Here is a 20,973-nt window from a genome sequence, read left to right as displayed (position 1 = left end):
GTGACCTCATCACAGGTCCTGTGCGCACAGAGCAGCCATATATGTGGTGGCGGCTCTGCAGGTGGAGGTATGTGGAGACCCCATTACTGGGCGCAGGGGGCATTAACCCCTTCAGCACCGAGACTCTTTTGGAGTCTTGTGTTGCCCCTTTATAAGAATCATAAGGTTTTTGTTCTGTTTCCTGTAATAGATACATACGACCCAACTATGGAGACAGGAAGGGAGGAAACGTATTGTTCTTATAGTACAGGACCCCTTTACTGGCCCCACAGTGTAATGCCCCCATTATGCCCCTTATGCAGTATGTATGAAGCCCCCACACAGTGTAATGCCCCCATTATGCCCCTTATACAGTATGTCTGATGCCCCCACACAGTGTAATGCCCCCATTATGCCCCTTATGCAGGATGTATGATGCCCCCACACAGTGTAATGCCCCCATTATGCCCCTTATGCAGGATGTATGATGCCCCCACACAGTGTAATGCCCCCATTATGCCCCTTATGCAGGATGTATGATGCCCCCATTATGCCCCTTATGCTGGATGTATGATGCCCCCACACAGTGTAATGCCCCTTATGCAGGATGTGTAATGCCCCCATTATGCCCCTTATGCAGGATGTATGACGCCCCCCACAGTGTAATGCCCCCATTATTACCCTTATGCAGTATGTATGATGCCCCCATTATGCCCCTTATACGGTATGTATGATGCCCCCCACACAGTATAATGCACCCATTATGCCCCTTATGCAGGATGTATGATGCCCCCACACAGTGTAATGCCCCCATTATGCCCCTTATAAAGGATGTATGATGCCCCACACAGTGTAATGCCCCCATTATGCCCCTTATGCAGGATGTATGATGCCCCCATTATGCCCCTTATGCAGGATGTATGATGCCCCCACACAGTGTAATGCCCCCATTATGCCCCTTATGCAGGATGTATGATGCCCCCATTATGCCCCTTATGCTGGATGTATGATGCCCCCACACAGTGTAATGCCCCTTATGCAGGATGTATGATGCCCCCATACAGTGTAATGCCCCCATTATGCCCCTTATGCACAATGTATGATGCCCTCACACAGTGTAATGCCTCCATTATGCTCCTTTTGCAGGATGTATGATGCCCCCCACAGTGTAATGCCCCCATTATGCCCCTTATGCTGTATGTATGATGCCCCCACACAGTGTTAATGCCCCCATTATGCCCCTTATGCAGGATGTATGACGCCCCCCACAGTGTAATGCTCCCATTATGCCCATTATGCAGTATGTGTAATGCCCCCATTATTACCCTTATGCAGTATGTATGATGCCCCCATTATGCCCCTTATACGGTATGTATGATGCCCCCCACACAGTATAATGCACCCATTATGCCCCTTATGCAGGATGTATGATGCCCCCACACCGTGTAATGCCCCCATTATGCCCCTTATAAAGGATGTATGATGCCCCACACAGTGTAATGCCCCCATTATGCCCCTTATGCAGGATGTATGATGCCCCCACAGTGTAATGCCCCCATTATGCCCCTTATACAGTATGTATGATGCCCCCACACAGTGTAATGCCCCCATTATGCCCCTTATGCAGGATGTATGATGCCCCCACACAGTGTAATGCCCCCATTATGCCCCATATGCAGTATGTATGATGCCCCCACACAGTGTAATGCCCCCATTATGCCCCTTATGCAGGATGTATGATGCCCCCATTATGCCCCTTATGCAGGATGTATGATGCCCCCATTATGCCCCTTATGCAGGATGTATGATGCCCCCACACAGTGTAATGCCCCCATTATGCCCCTTATGCAGGATGTATGATGCCCCCATTATGCCCCTTATGCTGTATGTATGATGCCCCCACACAGTGTAATGCCCCTTATGCAGGATGTATGATGCCCCCACACAGTGTAATGCCACCATTATGCCCCTTATGCAGGATGTATGATGCCCTCACACAGTGTAATGCCCCCATTATGCCCCTTTTGCAGGATGTATGATGCCCCCCACAGTGTAATGCCCCCATTATGCCCCTTATGCTGTATGTATGATGCCCCCACACAGTGTTAATGCCCCCATTATGCCCCTTATGCAGGATGTATGACGCCCCCCACAGTGTAATGCTCCCATTATGCCCCTTATGCAGGATGTATGATGCCCCCATTATGCCCCTTATCCAGTATGTATGATGCCCCCCACACAGTATAATGCCCCCATTATGCCCCTTATGCAGGATGTATGATGCCCCCACAGTGTAATGCCCCCATTATGCCCCTTATACAGTATGTATGATGCCCCCACACAGTGTAATGCCCCCATTATGCCCCTTATGCAGGATGTATGATACCCCCACACAGTGTAATGCCCCCATTATGCCCCTTATGCAGGATGTATGATGCCCCCATTATGCCCATTATGCAGTATGTATGATGTCCCCTCACAGTGTAATGCCCCCATTATGCCCCTTATGCAGGATGTATGATGCCCCCATTATGCCCCTTATGCTGGATGTATGATGCCCCCACACAGTGTAATGCCCCTTATGCAGGATGTGTAATGCCCCCATTATGCCCCTTATGCAGGATGTATGATGCCCTCACACAGTGTAATGCCCCCATTATGCCCCTTATGCAGGATGTATGATGCCCCCACACAGTGTAATGCCCCCATTATGCCCCTTATGCAGGATGTATGATGCCCCCATTATGCAGGATGTATGATGCCCCCACACAGTGTAATGCCCCCATTATGCCCCTTATGCAGGATGTATGATGCCCCCATTATGCCCCTTATGCTGGATGTATGATGCCCCCACACAGTGTAATGCCCCTTATGCAGGATGTATGATGCCCCCATACTGTGTAATGCCCCCATTATGCCCCTTATGCAGGATGTATGATGCCCTCACACAGTGTAATGCCCCCATTATGCCCCTTTTGCAGGATGTATGATGCCCCCCACAGTGTAATGCCCCCATTATGCCCCTTATGCAGGATGTATGACGCCCCCCACAGTGTAATGCCCCCATTATGCCCCTTATGCAGTATGTATGATGCCCCCATTATGCCCCTTATCCAGTATGTATGATGCCCCCCACACAGTATAATGCCCCCATTATGCCCCTTATGCAGGATGTATGATGCCCCCACAGTGTAATGCCCCCATTATGCCCCTTATACAGTATGTATGATGCCCCCATTATGCCCCTTATGCAGGATGTATGATGCCCCCACACCGTGTAATGCCCCCATTATGCCCCTTATAAAGGATGTATGATGCCCCACACAGTGTAATGCCCCCATTATGCCCCTTATGCAGGATGTATGATGCCCCCACAGTGTAATGCCCCCATTATGCCCCTTATACAGTATGTATGATGCCCCCACACAGTGTAATGCCCCCATTATGCCCCTTATGCAGGATGTATGATGCCCCCACACAGTGTAATGCCCCCATTATGCCCCATATGCAGTATGTATGATGCCCCCACACAGTGTAATGCCCCCATTATGCCCCTTATGCAGGATGTATGATGCCCCCATTATGCCCATTATGCAGTATGTATGATGCCCCCACACAGTGTAATGCCCCCATTATGCCCCTTATGCAGGATGTATGATGCCCCCACACAGTGTAATGCCCCCATTATGCCCCTTATGCAGGATGTATGATGCCCCCACACAGTGTAATGCCCCCATTATGCCCCCACACCGTGTAATGCCCCCATTATGCCCCTTATACAGTATGTATGATGCCACCACACAGTGTAATGCCCTCATTATGCCCCTTATGCAGGATGTATGATGCCCCCACACCGTGTAATGCCCCGTATGCAGTATGTATGATGCCCCCGCACAGTGTAATGCCCTCATTATGCCTCTTATGCAGGATGTATGATGCCCCCACACCGTGTAATGCCCCCATTATGCCCCTTGTGCAGTATGTATGATGCCCCCACACAGTGTAATGCCCCCATTATGCCTCTTATACAGTATGTATGATGCCCCCACACAGTGTAATGCCCCCATTATGCCCCTTATGCAGTATGTATGATGCCCCCGCACAGTGTAATGCCCCCATTATGCCCCTTATGCAGGATGTATGATGCCCCCACACCGTGTAATGCCCCCATTATGCCCCTTGTGCAGTATGTATGATGCCCCCACACAGTGTAATGCCCCTTATGCAGGATGTGTAATGCCCCCATTATGCCCCTTATGCAGGATGTATGATGCCCTCACACAGTGTAATGCCCCCATTATGCCCCTTATGCAGGATGTATGATGCCCCCACACAGTGTAATGCCCCCATTATGCCCCTTATGCAGGATGTATGATGCCCCCATTATGCAGGATGTATGATGCCCCCACACAGTGTAATGCCCCCATTATGCCCCTTATGCAGGATGTATGATGCCCCCATTATGCCCCTTATGCTGGATGTATGATGCCCCCACACAGTGTAATGCCCCTTATGCAGGATGTATGATGCCCCCATACTGTGTAATGCCCCCATTATGCCCCTTATGCAGGATGTATGATGCCCTCACACAGTGTAATGCCCCCATTATGCCCCTTTTGCAGGATGTATGATGCCCCCCACAGTGTAATGCCCCCATTATGCCCCTTATGCAGGATGTATGACGCCCCCCACAGTGTAATGCCCCCATTATGCCCCTTATGCAGTATGTATGATGCCCCCATTATGCCCCTTATCCAGTATGTATGATGCCCCCCACACAGTATAATGCCCCCATTATGCCCCTTATGCAGGATGTATGATGCCCCCACAGTGTAATGCCCCCATTATGCCCCTTATACAGTATGTATGATGCCCCCATTATGCCCCTTATGCAGGATGTATGATGCCCCCACACCGTGTAATGCCCCCATTATGCCCCTTATAAAGGATGTATGATGCCCCACACAGTGTAATGCCCCCATTATGCCCCTTATGCAGGATGTATGATGCCCCCACAGTGTAATGCCCCCATTATGCCCCTTATACAGTATGTATGATGCCCCCACACAGTGTAATGCCCCCATTATGCCCCTTATGCAGGATGTATGATGCCCCCACACCGTGTAATGCCCCCATTATGCCCCATATGCAGTATGTATGATGCCCCCACACAGTGTAATGCCCCCATTATGCCCCTTATGCAGGATGTATGATGCCCCCACACAGTGTAATGCCCCCATTATGCCCCCACACCGTGTAATGCCCCCATTATGCCCCTTATACAGTATGTATGATGCCACCACACAGTGTAATGCCCTCATTATGCCCCTTATGCAGGATGTATGATGCCCCCACACCGTGTAATGCCCCGTATGCAGTATGTATGATGCCCCCGCACAGTGTAATGCCCTCATTATGCCTCTTATGCAGGATGTATGATGCCCCCACACCGTGTAATGCCCCCATTATGCCCCTTGTGCAGTATGTATGATGCCCCCACACAGTGTAATGCCCCCATTATGCCTCTTATACAGTATGTATGATGCCCCCACACAGTGTAATGCCCCCATTATGCCCCTTATGCAGTATGTATGATGCCCCCGCACAGTGTAATGCCCCCATTATGCCCCTTATGCAGGATGTATGATGCCCCCACACCGTGTAATGCCCCCATTATGCCCCTTGTGCAGTATGTATGATGCCCCCACACAGTGTAATGCCCCCATTATGCCCCTTGTGCAGTATGTATGATGCCCCCACACAGTGTAATGCCCCCATTATGCCCCTTATACAGTATGTATGATGCCCCCACACAGTGTAATGCCCTCATTATGCGCCTTATGCAGGATGTATGATGCCCCCACACCGTGTATTGCCCCCATTATGCCCCTTATGCAGTATGTATGATGCCCCCACACAGTGGAATGCCCCCATTATGCCCCTTATGCAGGATGTATGATGCCCCCACACCGTGTAATGCCCCCATTATGCCCCTTGTGCAGTATGTATGATGCCCCCACACAGTGTAATGCCCCCATTATGCAGGATGTATGATGCCCCCACACAGTGTAATGCCCACATTATGCCCCTTATGCAGTATGTATGATGCTCCCACACAGTGTAATGCCCACATTATGCCCCTTATGCAGGATGTATGATGCCCCCACACAGTGTAATGCCCCCATTATGCCCCTTATGCAGGATGTATGATGCCCCACACAGTGTAATGCCCCCATTATGCCCCTTATGCAGGATGTATGATACCCCCACACAGTGTAATGCCCCCATTATGCCACTTATGCAGGATGTATGATGCGCCCATTATGCCCCTTATGCAGTATGTATGATGTCCCCTCACAGTGTAATGCCCCCATTATGCCCCTTATGCAGGATGTATGATGCCCCCATTATGCCCCTTATGCAGGATGTATGATGCCCCCATTATGCCCCTTATGCTGGATGTATGATGCCCCCACACAGTGTAATGCCCCTTATGCAGGATGTATGATGCCCCCACACAGTGTAATGCCCCCATTATGCCCCTTCTGCAGTAGGTATGATGCCCCCACACAGTGTAATTCCCCTTATGCAGGATGTATGATGCCCTCACACAGTGTAATGCCCCCATTATGCCCCTTATGCAGGATGTATGATGCCCCCGCACAGTGTAATGCCCCCATTATGCCCCTTATGCAGGATGTATGATGCCCCCATTATGCCCCTTATGCAGGATGTATGATGCCCCCACACAGTGTAATGCCCCCATTATGCCCCTTATGCAGGATGTATGATGCCCCCATTATGCCCCTTATGCTGTATGTATGATGCCCCCACACAGTGTAATGCCCCTTATGCAGGATGTATGATGCCCCATTATGCCCCTTATGCAGGATGTATGATGCCCTCACACAGTGTAATGCCCCCAATATGCCCCTTATGCAGGATGTATGACGCCCCCCACAGTGTAATGCTCCCATTATGCAGTATGTGTAATGCCCCCATTATGCCCCTTATGCAGTATGTATGATGCCCCCATTATGCCCCTTATCCAGTATGTATGATGCCCCCCACACAGTATAATGCCCCCATTATGCCCCTTATGCAGGATGTATGATGCCCCCACAGTGTAATGCCCCCATTATGCCCCTTATACAGGATGTATGATGCCCCCACACAGTGTAATGCCCCCATTATGCCCCTTATGCAGGATGTATGATGCCCCCACACAGTGTAATGCCCCCATTATGCCCCTTATGCAGGATGTATGATGCCCCCATTATGCCCCTTATGCTGGATGTATGATGCCCCCACACAGTGTAATGCCCCTTATGCAGGATGTATGATGCCCCCACACAGTGTAATGCCCCCATTATGCCCCTTATGCAGGATGTATGATGCCCCCACACAGTGTAATGCCCTCATTATGCCCCTTATGCAGGATGTATGATGCCCCCACACCGTGTAATGCCCCCATTATGCCCCTTATGCAGGATGTATGATGCCCCCATTATGCCCCTTATGCTGTATGTATGATGCCCCTTATGCAGGATGTATGATGCCCCCACACAGTGTAATGCCCCCATTATGCCCCTTATGCAGGATGTATGATGCCCCCATTATGCCCCTTATGCAGGATGTATGATGCCCCCACACAGTGTAATGCCCCCATTATGCCCCTTATGCAGGATGTACGACGCCCCCCACAGTGTAATGCTCCCATTATGCCCCTTATGCAGGATGTATGATGCCCCCATTATGCCCCTTATCCAGTATGTATGATGCCCCCCACACAGTATAATGCCCCCATTATGCCCCTTATGCAGGATGTATGATGCCCCCACAGTGTAATGCCCCCATTATGCCCCTTATACAGTATGTATGATGCCCCCACACAGTGTAATGCCCCCATTATGCCCCTTATGCAGGATGTATGATACCCCCACACAGTGTAATGCCCCCATTATGCCCCTTATGCAGGATGTATGATGCCCCCATTATGCCCATTATGCAGTATGTATGATGTCCCCTCACAGTGTAATGCCCCCATTATGCCCCTTATGCAGGATGTATGATGCCCCCATTATGCCCCTTATGCTGGATGTATGATGCCCCCACACAGTGTAATGCCCCTTATGCAGGATGTGTAATGCCCCCATTATGCCCCTTATGCAGGATGTATGATGCCCTCACACAGTGTAATGCCCCCATTATGCCCCTTATGCAGGATGTATGATGCCCCCACACAGTGTAATGCCCCCATTATGCCCCTTATGCAGGATGTATGATGCCCCCATTATGCAGGATGTATGATGCCCCCACACAGTGTAATGCCCCCATTATGCCCCTTATGCAGGATGTATGATGCCCCCATTATGCCCCTTATGCTGGATGTATGATGCCCCCACACAGTGTAATGCCCCTTATGCAGGATGTATGATGCCCCCATACTGTGTAATGCCCCCATTATGCCCCTTATGCAGGATGTATGATGCCCTCACACAGTGTAATGCCCCCATTATGCCCCTTTTGCAGGATGTATGATGCCCCCCACAGTGTAATGTCCCCATTATGCCCCTTATGCTGTATGTATGATGCCCCCACACAGTGTTAATGCCCCCATTATGCCCCTTATGCAGGATGTATGACGCCCCCCACAGTGTAATGCTCCCATTATGCCCATTATGCAGTATGTGTAATGCCCCCATTATGCCCCTTATGCAGTATGTATGATGCCCCCATTATGCCCCTTATCCAGTATGTATGATGCCCCCCACACAGTATAATGCCCCCATTATGCCCCTTATGCAGGATGTATGATGCCCCCACAGTGTAATGCCCCCATTATGCCCCTTATACAGTATGTATGATGCCCCCATTATGCCCCTTATGCAGGATGTATGATGCCCCACACAGTGTAATGCCCCCATTATGCCCCTTATGCAGGATGTATGATGCCCCCATTATGCCCCTTATGCAGGATGTATGATGCCCCCATTATGCCCCTTATGCTGGATGTATGATGCCCCCACACAGTGTAATGCCCCTTATGCAGGATGTATGATGCCCCCACACAGTGTAATGCCCCCATTATGCCCCTTCTGCAGTAGGTATGATGCCCCCACACAGTGTAATTCCCCTTATGTAGGATGTATGATGCCCTCACACAGTGTAATGCCCCCATTATGCCCCTTATGCAGGATGTATGATGCCCCCGCACAGTGTAATGCCCCCATTATGCCCCTTATGCAGGATGTATGATGCCCCCATTATGCCCCTTATGCAGGATGTATGATGCCCCCACACAGTGTAATGCCCCCATTATGCCCCTTATGCAGGATGTATGATGCCCCCATTATGCCCCTTATGCTGTATGTATGATGCCCCCACACAGTGTAATGCCCCTTATGCAGGATGTATGATGCCCCATTATGCCCCTTATGCAGGATGTATGATGCCCTCACACAGTGTAATGCCCCCAATATGCTCCTTATGCAGGATGTATGACGCCCCCCACAGTGTAATGCTCCCATTATGCAGTATGTGTAATGCCCCCATTATGCCCCTTATGCAGTATGTATGATGCCCCCATTATGCCCCTTATCCAGTATGTATGATGCCCCCCACACAGTATAATGCCCCCATTATGCCCCTTATGCAGGATGTATGATGCCCCCACAGTGTAATGCCCCCATTATGCCCCTTATACAGGATGCATGATGCCCCCACACAGTGTAATGCCCCCATTATGCCCCTTATGCAGGATGTATGATGCCCCCACACCGTGTAATGCCCCCATTATGCCCCATATGCAGTATGTATGATGCCCCCACACAGTGTAATGCCCCCATTATGCCCCTTATGCAGGATGTATGATGCCCCCACACAGTGTAATGCCCCCATTATGCCCCTTATGCAGGATGTATGATGCCCCCATTATGCCCCTTATGCTGGATGTATGATGCCCCCACACAGTGTAATGCCCCTTATGCAGGATGTATGATGCCCCCACACAGTGTAATGCCCCCATTATGCCCCTTATGCAGGATGTATGATGCCCCCACACAGTGTAATGCCCCCATTATGCCCCTTATGCAGGATGTATGATGCCCCCACACAGTGTAATGCCCCCATTATGCCCCTTATGCAGGATGTATGATGCCCCCATTATGCCCCTTATGCTGTATGTATGATGCCCCCACACAGTGTAATGCCCCTTATGCAGGATGTATGATGCCCCCACACAGTGTAATGCCCCCATTATGCCCCTTATGCAGGATGTATGATGCCCTCACACAGTGTAATGCCCCCTATATGCCCCTTTTGCAGGATGTATGATGCCCCCCACAGTGTAATGCCCCCATTATGCCCCTTATGCTGTATGTATGATGCCCCCACACAGTGTTAATGCCCCCATTATGCCCCTTATGCAGGATGTATGACGCCCCCCACAGTGTAATGCTCCCATTATGCCCCTTATGCAGTATGTATGATGCCCCCATTATGCCCCTTATCCAGTATGTATGATGCCCCCCACACAGTATAATGCCCCCATTATGCCCCTTATGCTGTATGTATGATGCCCCCCACACAGTGTAATGCCCCCATTATGTCCTTTATGCTGGATGTATGATCTCCCCACAGTGTAATGCCCCCATTATGCCCCTTATGCAGGATGTATGATGCCCCCACACAGTGTAATGCCCCTATTATGCCCCTTATGCAGGATGTATGATGCCCCCACACAGTGTGATGCCCCCATTATGCCCCTTATGCAGGATGTATGAAGCCATTACAGTGTAATGTTCCCGCATTAGCGCCTGAGGTCCTGCAGTTGGAATAATCCCTCTGGAAAATGGTTTTCCCTTTCCCTGCTCCCCTACATGTATACCCTTGAGCATGTATACAGGCATGTAGGGGAGCAGGCCTTACTAGATATTGAGGCTTTGTACAGTAATATACCACATGAGGATGGTATCAGAGGAGTAAAACATTTCTTGAAATCAAGATCAATAGAGTGTAGCAGACATAATGACTTCATGGAGGATCTTCTAAAATTCACTCTTACTCATAACTTCTTTCTTTTTGACAGGAAGTACTTCCACCAGCTCAGGGGTACTGCGATGGGGAGCCTCTGTGCCCCCTCATATGCTAACTTATCCCTGGACTGGTGGGAGGAATCCACAATATTCAGGGATGATCATAAGTGATGTGATCCATATATTGGGGTATGGTACAAATATATTGATGACATTTTTATCACCTGGTCAGGGACGAGTGAACAATCTTTTGAATTTGTCAGGGAATTCCACAGCACTTTACAATTTTAGGGGGGACTTATACTGACAATACAGAATTTACAGAATAAGCATAACTCAGATGTTAAAAGGAGTGAGGGCCCTGCTCACAAGCTTACAGTCTATAAGGAAATAGGGGAGACACAAAAGGCACAATGTACATATATTGTATATATACTGCCTGAATATACTAAATACGGTAAGTACATAACACTACATGAACTGATCACCAGCCAGTATGTGTACAGTACAGACAGAGGCTATTCAGTGCATGGATGGTATGAGCATGATTTTGAAGAAAATTTTAATATGGGCCAAACTGGGACAGTTAGATAAGTGTGTTGAGGTGATAGGCCAGTCTAAATAAAAGAGTTTTTACGGCACGCTTAAAACTGTGGGTATTGGGAATTAATCAAATTGTCCTGGGTAGTGCATTCCAAAGAATTGGTGCAGCATGCGAGAAATCTTGGAGACGGGAGTGGGAGATTCGGATTATGGAGGATTTTAGCTTTAAGTCATTAGCAGAACAGAGGGCACTGGTAGGGTGGTGGACTGAGACAAGGGAGGAGATGTAGAGTGGTGCTGAATCGTGGATAGCTTTGTGGGTAAGAGCAATAAGTTTATATTGAACTCTGTATTGGATGAGCAATCAGTGCAATGACTGGCACAGGGAAGAAACATCGTTGTATCGGTAGGTGAGGAATATGACCCTGACAGCTGCGTTCAGGACGGATTGGAGAGGGGAAAGTTTAGAAAGAGGGAGACCGATAAGTAAAGAGTTGCAATAGTCCAGACGAGAATGAATAAGAGCTACAGTAAGAGTTTTTACAGAGTCAAAGGTAAGAAAATTTCTGATTCTAGAGATGTTTTTGAGGTGTAGAAGACACGAGCGAGCGAGTGATTTGATATGAGGAGTGAAGGAAAGATCTGAATCAAGTATGACCCCAAGACAGCGGGCATGTTGCTGGCGAGTAATGATGGAGTCACAAACAGAAATGGCAATATCGGGCACAGGTAGGTTAGTGGAGGGAGGAAATCCGAGTAGTTCAGTTTATGACAGATTCAATTTTAGATAGACGGAGGGCATAGTGTTAGAGACAGCGGAAAGACAATCACTGGTATTTTGTAATAATGCAGGAGTGATGTCCGGAGAAGAGGTGTATAATTGGGTGTCATCGGCATAGAGATGGTACTGAAAACCGAATCTGCTGATTGTTTGTCCAATAGAAGCGGTATATAAGTAGAAAAGAAGGGTGTCTAGGACTGATCCTTGAGGAACCCCGACAATAAGGGGAAGGGGAGAAGAAGAGAAGCCAACAAAAGACACAGTGAAGGAGCGCTCAGAGAGGTAGATCCACAGTGTCGAATGCTGCAGAGAGATCCAGGAGAATCAGCAGGGAGTAGTGACCATTAGATTTGGCTGTTAGTTGATCATTAGAAACTTTAGTGAGTGCAGTTTCAGTAGAATGTTAGTTATCTGAGAGATAGCGGATTAGACAGGAGTGGACCAGTCCTTCCAGGAGTTTAGAGATAAAGGGAAGATTGAAAACAGGTCTGTAGTTAACAGCACAGTTCTGGTCGAGGGATGTTTTTTTAAGTAATGGATGTATGCTGGCGTGTTTAAAAAAGGAGGGAAAAAATAATAGATGAGAGGTAGAGGTTTAATATTTTAGTTAGGTGAGTAGTGACAGCTGGAGAAAGGGACTGAAGGAGATGTGAGGGAATAGGGTCACTGGTGCAGGTGGTAGAGCGAGAGGAAGAAAGGAGCCTTTTCGCTTCTTCTTCCGTGACTGGTTCGAAGTCAGAAAATGAGCAAGATGCAGTGTGGGAGGGAGGAGTATGCATAACATTTGGGGATTGAGAGAAAATTTCCTATCGAATATGGTCAATTTTTTCTTTTAAATAATTGGCCAGATCGTCAGTGCTGAGGTTGGTGGTTGGGGCCTGTGCTGTTTGATTAAGGAAGGAGTGAAAAGTGTCAAACAGGTGTTTAGGATTATTGGACCATGAGATGATTAGGTTGTTAAAGTAGGTTTGTTTGGAGAGGTGAAGGGCGGAGTTATAGGTTTTAAGCATAAATTTATAATGGAGGAAATCTTCGGCCAGATTAGATTTTGTCCACAGCCGTTTGGCACACCTGGCGCACCACTGGAGAAAACGTGTTTGCAGCGTGTTCCAGGGTTGTCGCCGTCTGTGCCGAGTTGTTCTCTGTGTAGGAGGTGCAGCTTCATCCAGGGCGCATTGCAATATTTTGTTATAATGCTTCAGTGCAAAGTCAGGGCATGAGAGGGAGGAGATTGGGGCCAATGATGATTGCAACGTTTGGGGCCGGCCGCGACCAATCAGCGATATTGGCGCCAAATTTAAACAACGCTCTGCACAGAGGTCAGCGGCGGTGCTAGCTGGCAGTACAAGTACCCCGACCGGCGGCGCCGCTGACCTCCATGCTGCTAACGTCGTGAGGTCAGCGGCTTGGCCCGCTGATCTCTCGACGGCAAGTGTGAAAGGAGGACCGGGGAGCGCCGCCGCCGGTCGGGATACTTCGGCTGCTAGCAGCCGCCCATCTCCCGGCTGCTCGCAGCTTAAGTACCCGCACAGCCAGCGCCGGTGCCCGGTCCTCACCATTACGGTTCGCCGGCGGCCGCGACCAATCTGCGATATTGGCGCCAAATTTAAACACCGCTCTGCTGATTAGTCGCGGCTGCCGGCCGCGATCAATCAGCGATTTTGGCGCCAAATTTAAACACGCTCTCCAGTCCTCACTAACACGGTTCGCTGATTGGCCGTGGCCGGCTTCCGCGACCAATCAGCGATATTGGCGCCAAATTTAAACACGGCTCTGCTGATTGGTCACGGCCGCCGGCTGCGATCAATGAGCGATTTTGGCGCCAAATTTAAACACTGCTATGCTGATTGCGCCTGGTCGGCGGCATACATGTTCTAGAATACCAGATGCGTTAGAATCGGGCCACCATCTAGTCTACCATAAACCTTCAAGGACTAATAAACTATTGAAGTGGGATAACCACCACCCCTATCCCCATGAAAAGAGGATTACCCAAGGGCCGATTTTTACGGGTGAAAAGGTACTGCTCAAATGTCACAGATTTTAATATACAGGCAATAGACCTGAACACCAGATAAAGGGTGCTCGTGGTACATTTTGGATTCCGCATCATTGCAGAAAAATGGTCTTATCCATCAGCTTATCTTTTTCTCATTCAGATCTCTAAAATACCGGATCCTCTCAGTGAAGATTGTCTATATAAGAAAATTTTCCTGATTTATCCAGGAAAATGATAGACAAGATGGTGGAGAGGATATTACACCTCACCCTAGAGATCCTCTTCCGGCTTACTGGAGAGGTGAGAGATTCTGATGACGTCACATTACATCATTCTTATCTATGGGAATAACAAATGGACAGAACTGGAAAGGTGAGGACTCTGGAAATGTCTGTAGTGAGATTTATTACTGTGTCTCTCCATAACCAGGATTACACAGTAGTGAAGAAGACCTCTAGTGAGCGCTCTCAGGACCCTGTGTCTGAGGGATGGGGAAGACCACAGAGCCCAATCACAGGGCCTCCACCTCACCCTCTGATACATGAGGACATCAATGACCAGAAGATCCTAGAACTCGCCTACAAGATGATTGAGCTGCTGACTGGAGAGGTGACACTGCTGGAAATCATGGGACTTTATACAGTAACGCTATGGAGTGATTGGATGCATGACTGTATCTTTGTATGTGTCAGGTTTCTATAAGGTGTCAGGATGTCGCTGTCTATTTCTCAATGGAGGAATGGGAGTATTTAGAGGGACACAAAGATCTGTACAGGGACATCATGATGGAGGTTCCCCAGCCCCTCACATCACCAGGTAATAGACAGGACTAAATACACACGGCCTATAATTATCTGTATGTAAAGAATGAATTCAGTCCCTGTATGTGTTTCCTCCAGATCTATCCAGTAAGAGGACAACACCAGAGAGATGTCCCCGTCGTCGTCTTCCACAGAACTGTAAACAAGAAGATCCCAATGTTCCTCAGGATCATCAGGTAGATGGAGAGAAGGTATCATCATCTCCCCTATGATGTGTAGACGGCTGTGAAGGTCATGTCTTCAGTTTTGTTTTATCCACCACTATTATGTTTTATATTTGTGTCATGAGAACGGTGGAGATAACAGGATTAGAGCCGATCAAACTTGTGACTTCTCCATCTGTCTTTGACTTTTATAATATTTCTTTCAGGGTGAAGATCTGACCCATATTAATATTACAGATACATATGTGAGGGGTGATGAGCGGTGTAAAGAGGAGATTCCTACATATGAGTACCCAGGTGAGTAGTAACCACTAAATGCAGAGAAGTCACAGATTCTTCTCAGTCACCGGCTGTGGCTTCTTTATCAGTGGTGTAGTGCGGCCATATCACAATCATGTGATCACCATTTTGCCGCTAGTCCACAACATTCTCCTCCGTCCAAAAATATTCAGATTACTTTGTGTAATTGTGAAAGCCCTTTTCTGTAGCACTTACAACCTGGAGGATCCACCTACACCCTGGGATTAGGAGACGCTGACCGTTACCTGCCCAGGTCTGTAAACTATAAAGCCAAATGACAGCGTACTTAGAATGTGCTGACAAGTGAGAAAATCACTTGAAGAAAAATATTATGATGGGTCTGTAAGAGAAAGCGGAGGATAATGATGCTGTTGGCTTCCTAGATCCCTGATATCTTATTAGATGAATCTACCTTCTCTCCCTTCTGTGCTGCTGAATGTGCTCATATGGTCCCTACAAGACCAGGTCCAGTCTTTCTGGCCAAACTTCACTTTTATGATCGACAAAATTAAATGTGCAGTGAGGCCAAGTGTGAATTTCTGTACAATAACAACAGAGTTTCCCTTTATCCTGACTTTTCAACTTCTTTTAAAACCAGCTAACTTCAAACAGGATTGTGATAAACTACATGAAAAACATTACACCTGTGCCATGATATATCTCTAAGTTGTGCGTGGCTGATGGCTGTAATATACATTTATTCACGCCTGCAGGAGATGTGTTGGCTCGAGCCCTGGTTTTATGGATTCACTCCACGTCATAAATAGAATTGAGCGAATTTCAAATTCAGGTTCGTGTTCGGGGTTCCGACTTGTTCGCGCCAAATGGTCCACCATAAATGAGTGCAACTCCAGTTTAGTGTTGGATTTCTCCCTTCATACATACATTGTTGTTGGGGATGTTACATGTTTTTATATTCTTTTTTAGTTCATTCTGTATGATAGTTTCATTGTGATGGGATCGGCCTGCCTCACTTATGTGACGCTGTAACTCCCTGGTAGTCTTTCAAATAGATGTCCATTGCCTCTTCCAAATGCCCGAGATCTAAATTTAAGACACCTCCGCTCTGCACTATTATAAAAAGTTCACTTTAAATGTCTAATATTTCTTCTCATCTGACAGAATATATTGTCCCTTACGATAGTTTAGATTGCCAAGAGCCACTGAGCCCCATACTCTAATTACCACAGAGAGGTTTCACCACTAGTTACTCATTTTTCTCTGTTCAGTTTGATCATTTCAGTAGATGTTTTATTGTCTATAGTCACAGTTTTTGACTTTAGAAATCCTCTGCTTTAACCTCTTCCCGCACCCAGTTTCTGTTCCTAATCAGGGCCCATTTTTCAAATCTGACATGTGTCACTTTATGTGGTGATAACTCTGGAATTCTTCACAAAAGATAATAGGAAACAAATGAACCTTACAAATTATTTTCCAACTTCTCTTGATCCCCCTATATACGGTTGTACACTACTGTCTGGGCACATGGCAGGTTAAGAAGAGAAGGAGCGCCATTTAGATATTAGGAATGCAGATTTTGCTGGAATAGTTCGCAGACACAATGTATTGGGGACGCTGTTCATGGTCACCTGGCAGCTCAAAAGATGGCTACCACAAACAGGCTTGTCTTATCTACCCGGTTTACTGATTTCACAAATTACTTTGCTCATCACCATTTAACCCCTCTACGTGGATCTGGAGTTACACAGAGACCCCTAGGCTTGGGCCATGGTGTTAACTGCTGTTCTCTGGAGCAAGATTGAAAGAAGAATAGTCAGGTAGCCGGGTCAGAACCAAGAGGATAGAGAAAATACAAAATTAGAAGACACAAGAGTAGTCAGTACACGGGCCGAGGTCACAACAGAAACAAATGCACAAGCCGGGAGCTGATCACAGATGACTGAACCAGAGGAGAACAAGGCTGTATCTGGCAGCTTCCGGCAATATGCTTCCAGCTTTAGTAGGGTGCGGTGCTTTCCAAATGGCTGAAGCTGGGAGCAGATTACTCCAGCTGGACAACACACACCCATACTGCCAGACTGGATGGTACTTCAGGTCCCAGGCACCCTAATCTTAGTGGCTGCGTAGAGCCTGCACCGCCCAGAGCTTCTGGTTCTGACGTCTCCTCCATGACCAGCGCTGCCTGCAGAATGAATAAGGTGGCTCCTGGTGACAGAAGCAGACGTCACACAAGTTGAAGCAGGAGGAGAAGTAGATGTCCCAGATGAGATGGGACACACCTTTTTCAGAAGTCGTAATATGACAAAATGGCGGAAAACCAGAGCAGTAGAAATCCCCATAAAGTGACTCCATTTTGGAAATTATAACCCTCAGTGAATTAAGCTATAGGAGTAGTGACTATTTTGACTCCACAGTCGCTTTCCAGAAATTACCACGCAATGGACGTTGGAGAGTGAAAATTGCAAATGGGCTAGTTTATTACCCAACACATAGTGCCCAGATTGTGCTCCAGGAGATACACACCGTAAATTAAGTGGGTTCTTCTCATTATAGTAAAACCAAATACATGGATGCTAAATGTGGTTTAGGCACATAAACTACTGCAAAGCTCAGAAGCAAGGGGGAGATCTGACTTTGGGGGAGCGGATATTGCTGGATTGGTTTATGGAAGCCATGTTGCTTTTCAAGAGCCTTTGAGCCACTAATAATGTGGAAACCTCTGTTATTCCATTGACAGATGATGGATCTGAGTGGGGACTTGTTTTTTTGTGAGATGAGGAGAAGTTTTTATTGGTATTGTTTTCGCCTACATAACATTGGTGGCTTTTTATTCCATATTTGGGAGGCAGAATGAAAAAACAGTTGAACACCACGCTCCACTGCTCCATTCTATGAGGTTTTCTATTAGACTGTGAACTGTTATTGTCCTGGTGAATACGTGAATTTTTTTTATATAACTTGCCTTTTTTTACAGACAGTTTAAGTAGAAATGTTCAAAAATATAAAATTCAAGGATTTTTTATTAAAAAATAATAATTGGTTTTATTCTTAGCAGATGACTGTACCAGGAGATCAGTGGGAGAGCTGACATCTTCAGTTTTCAAATCAGATAATTTTGAGATCTCACAGGATACAATTGAAGTGAATGCCATTACTCCAGATTTACCATCATCCCTTCACAACAAAGATCAATCATCTGATCCTATGAAACAGGTTCTGTCTTCTGATTCATTACCGACTACTAAGGAAAATCAAAGTCACAAAATAAACATTAAAAAACAAATTGCCCCTAAAGCAAAGAAGCCATTTTCACGTTCAGAATATAGAAATAGTTTTCCCCTCAAAAAGTCTTTTCTTAAACCTCAAAAAATTCACACAGCGAAGAATAGATTTTCTTGTTCCAAGTGTGGGAGATGTTTTAATCAGAAATCAGATTTTGTTAGGCACCTGAGAACTCACACAGGGGAGAAGCCATTTTCCTGTTCAGAATGTGGGAAATGTTTTGTACAGGAATCAAATCTTATTAAACATCAGAGAACTCACACAGGGGAGAAGCCTTTTTCATGTTCAGAATGTGGGAACTGTTTTACATTGCAATCAACGCTTATCGAACATCAGAAAACTCACACAGGGGAGAAGCCATTTTCATGTTTCGAATGTGGGAAATATTTTGCAAAGAAATCAACTCTTATCGCACATCAGAGAACTCACACAGGGGAGAAGCCATTTTCCTGTTCAGAATGTGGGAAATGTTTTACACAGAAATCAAATCTTATCAAACATCAGAGAATTCACACAGGGGAGAAGCCATTTTCCTGTTCAGAATGTGGGAAATATTTTACAGAGAAATCAACTCTTATAAACCATCAGAGAACTCACACAGGAGAGAAGCCATTTTCCTGTTCAGAATGTGGGAAATGTTTTACAGAGAAATCAAATCTTATCACACATCAGAGCACTCACACAGGGGAGAAGCCATTTTCCTGTTCAGAATGTGGAAAATGTTTTAACCAGAAATCTAGTTTTCTTAAGCACCAGAGAAACCACACAGAGGAGAAGCCATTTTCCTGTTCAGAATGTGGGAAATATTTTACAGAGAAATCAACTCTTATCAACCATCAGAGAACTCACACAGGAGAGAAGCCATTTTCCTGTTCAGAATGTGGGAAATGTTTTAAAGAGAAATCAAATCTTATTGTACATCAGAGAACTCACACAGGGGAGAAGCCATTTTCATGTTCAGAATGTGGGAAATATTTTACAGTGAAATCAACTCTTATCAACCATCAGAGAACTCACACAGGAGAAAAGCCATTTTCCTGTTCAGAATGTGGGAAATGTTTTACAGAGAAATCAAGTCTTACCAAACATCAGAGAACTCACACAGGGGTGAAGCCTTTTTCATGTTCAAAATGTGGGAAATGTTATAACCAGAAAGTGCATCTTGATAACCACTGGACAATCCACACAGGGGAGAATGCCGCAACTACACCCAACTAATTTCTGTACAGACTAGAAAGGCCCTAGCTGTACAACTAAAAACGCCACCGCAGACCTAACTAACTAATAAGCCATTGAGGAGTTTCTCACACCTCCTGAGGAACCAGAGGGGAGGCTTCAACACACTCTAAACAAGGGGAAAGGAAAGTGTGAAGTAAAATACGAAAACTCTGAGTGAGAAACAAAAACACATTCATATAGGGCAATTAAGGCAAGCTAAGGAGAACCAAAAATAAAAGGAACAAGTATAATCTCCCAGAAACCTAACATTGTTAGAATGAAAAGGTACTGGGAGGGAAAGCAAACTGACTGGGAGGATTAGTTTCACCTTTGTGGTGAAACTTATAAAATACATCCTCACCAACTGTAAATGTAAACCTGTCCATTTATAATGACCATGGACAAGATAAAGATTCCCAACTCACATCAGGACCACAAGATCCCAGGTACTTTCAGCTGCATCACAATGAATTTAATTATATGTACCAAATGTCCAACTGGGGGTCTGTATGTAGGGGAGACAGGGTAAAACCTTAAAACAAGGATGAATTCTCATCGCCACACAATAAAAGAATAGATCTACTTGTGGCCAAACATTTTTACGGCCACAACTGCTTCTCCCTCTCCCATACTGATAGTTCTGCTTCACGTCACTTGTCTTATCTATTGCATTATTCCTGTGCCCTGTTGTGTATAAATATGTGACTCTTCAGATTTTGTTATACTATGTCTGATGAAGAGACCTGAGTAGTCTTGAAAGCTTGAAATTTCTTACCTTTTAATGGCTAACTGAAAAGATGGTATCAACCACTGATTACTCTCAAATTTTAATATTTTTCTCCATACAGCAATTTTAAGATCTCTCCACAGGTGTTCAATGGGATTTAGA

The 20,973-nt window shown here is 46.6% G+C and overlaps 1 protein-coding gene across 2 annotated transcripts; it reads left to right on the top strand.

The window, feature by feature from the left end:
• On the top strand, window positions 1-20,715 carry LOC141198699 (uncharacterized). Of its 2 annotated transcripts, none has more exons than XM_073663109.1 (7): window positions 1-67; window positions 14,499-14,638; window positions 14,768-14,947; window positions 15,031-15,154; window positions 15,238-15,335; window positions 15,530-15,620; window positions 18,640-20,715. In XM_073663109.1, the coding sequence occupies exons 2-7, from the start codon at window positions 14,570-14,572 to the stop codon at window positions 20,082-20,084; spliced, it is 2,007 nt and encodes a 668-aa protein (XP_073519210.1). In that variant the 5' UTR covers window positions 1-67; window positions 14,499-14,569; the 3' UTR covers window positions 20,085-20,715. The 2 variants fall into 2 exon arrangements, with proteins under 2 accessions (XP_073519210.1, XP_073519209.1); XM_073663108.1 differs by having other exon boundaries at window positions 18,637-20,715.
• The last annotated feature ends 258 nt before the right edge of the window (window positions 20,716-20,973 follow it).

This window comes from Phyllobates terribilis, unplaced genomic scaffold (assembly GCF_046119375.1).
Source record: "Phyllobates terribilis strain yellow unplaced genomic scaffold, ASM4611937v1 Scaffold_99__1_contigs__length_5935540, whole genome shotgun sequence".
NCBI lineage: Eukaryota > Metazoa > Chordata > Amphibia > Anura > Dendrobatidae > Phyllobates > Phyllobates terribilis.
This window is presented reverse-complemented; position numbering and strand designations above follow the sequence as displayed.

Bases quoted from the DNA above. Each gene is read 5' to 3' on its own strand.
- LOC141198699 (XM_073663108.1), top strand. From the start codon at position 14,570: ATGATAGACAAGATGGTGGAGAGGATATTACACCTCACCCTAGAGATC. The intron at 14,639-14,767 runs GTGAGAGATTCT...CTCCATAACCAG, and splicing joins TCTTCCGGCTTACTGGAGAG to GATTACACAGTAGTGAAGAA. The intron at 15,336-15,529 runs GTAGATGGAGAG...TATTTCTTTCAG, and splicing joins ATGTTCCTCAGGATCATCAG to GGTGAAGATCTGACCCATAT.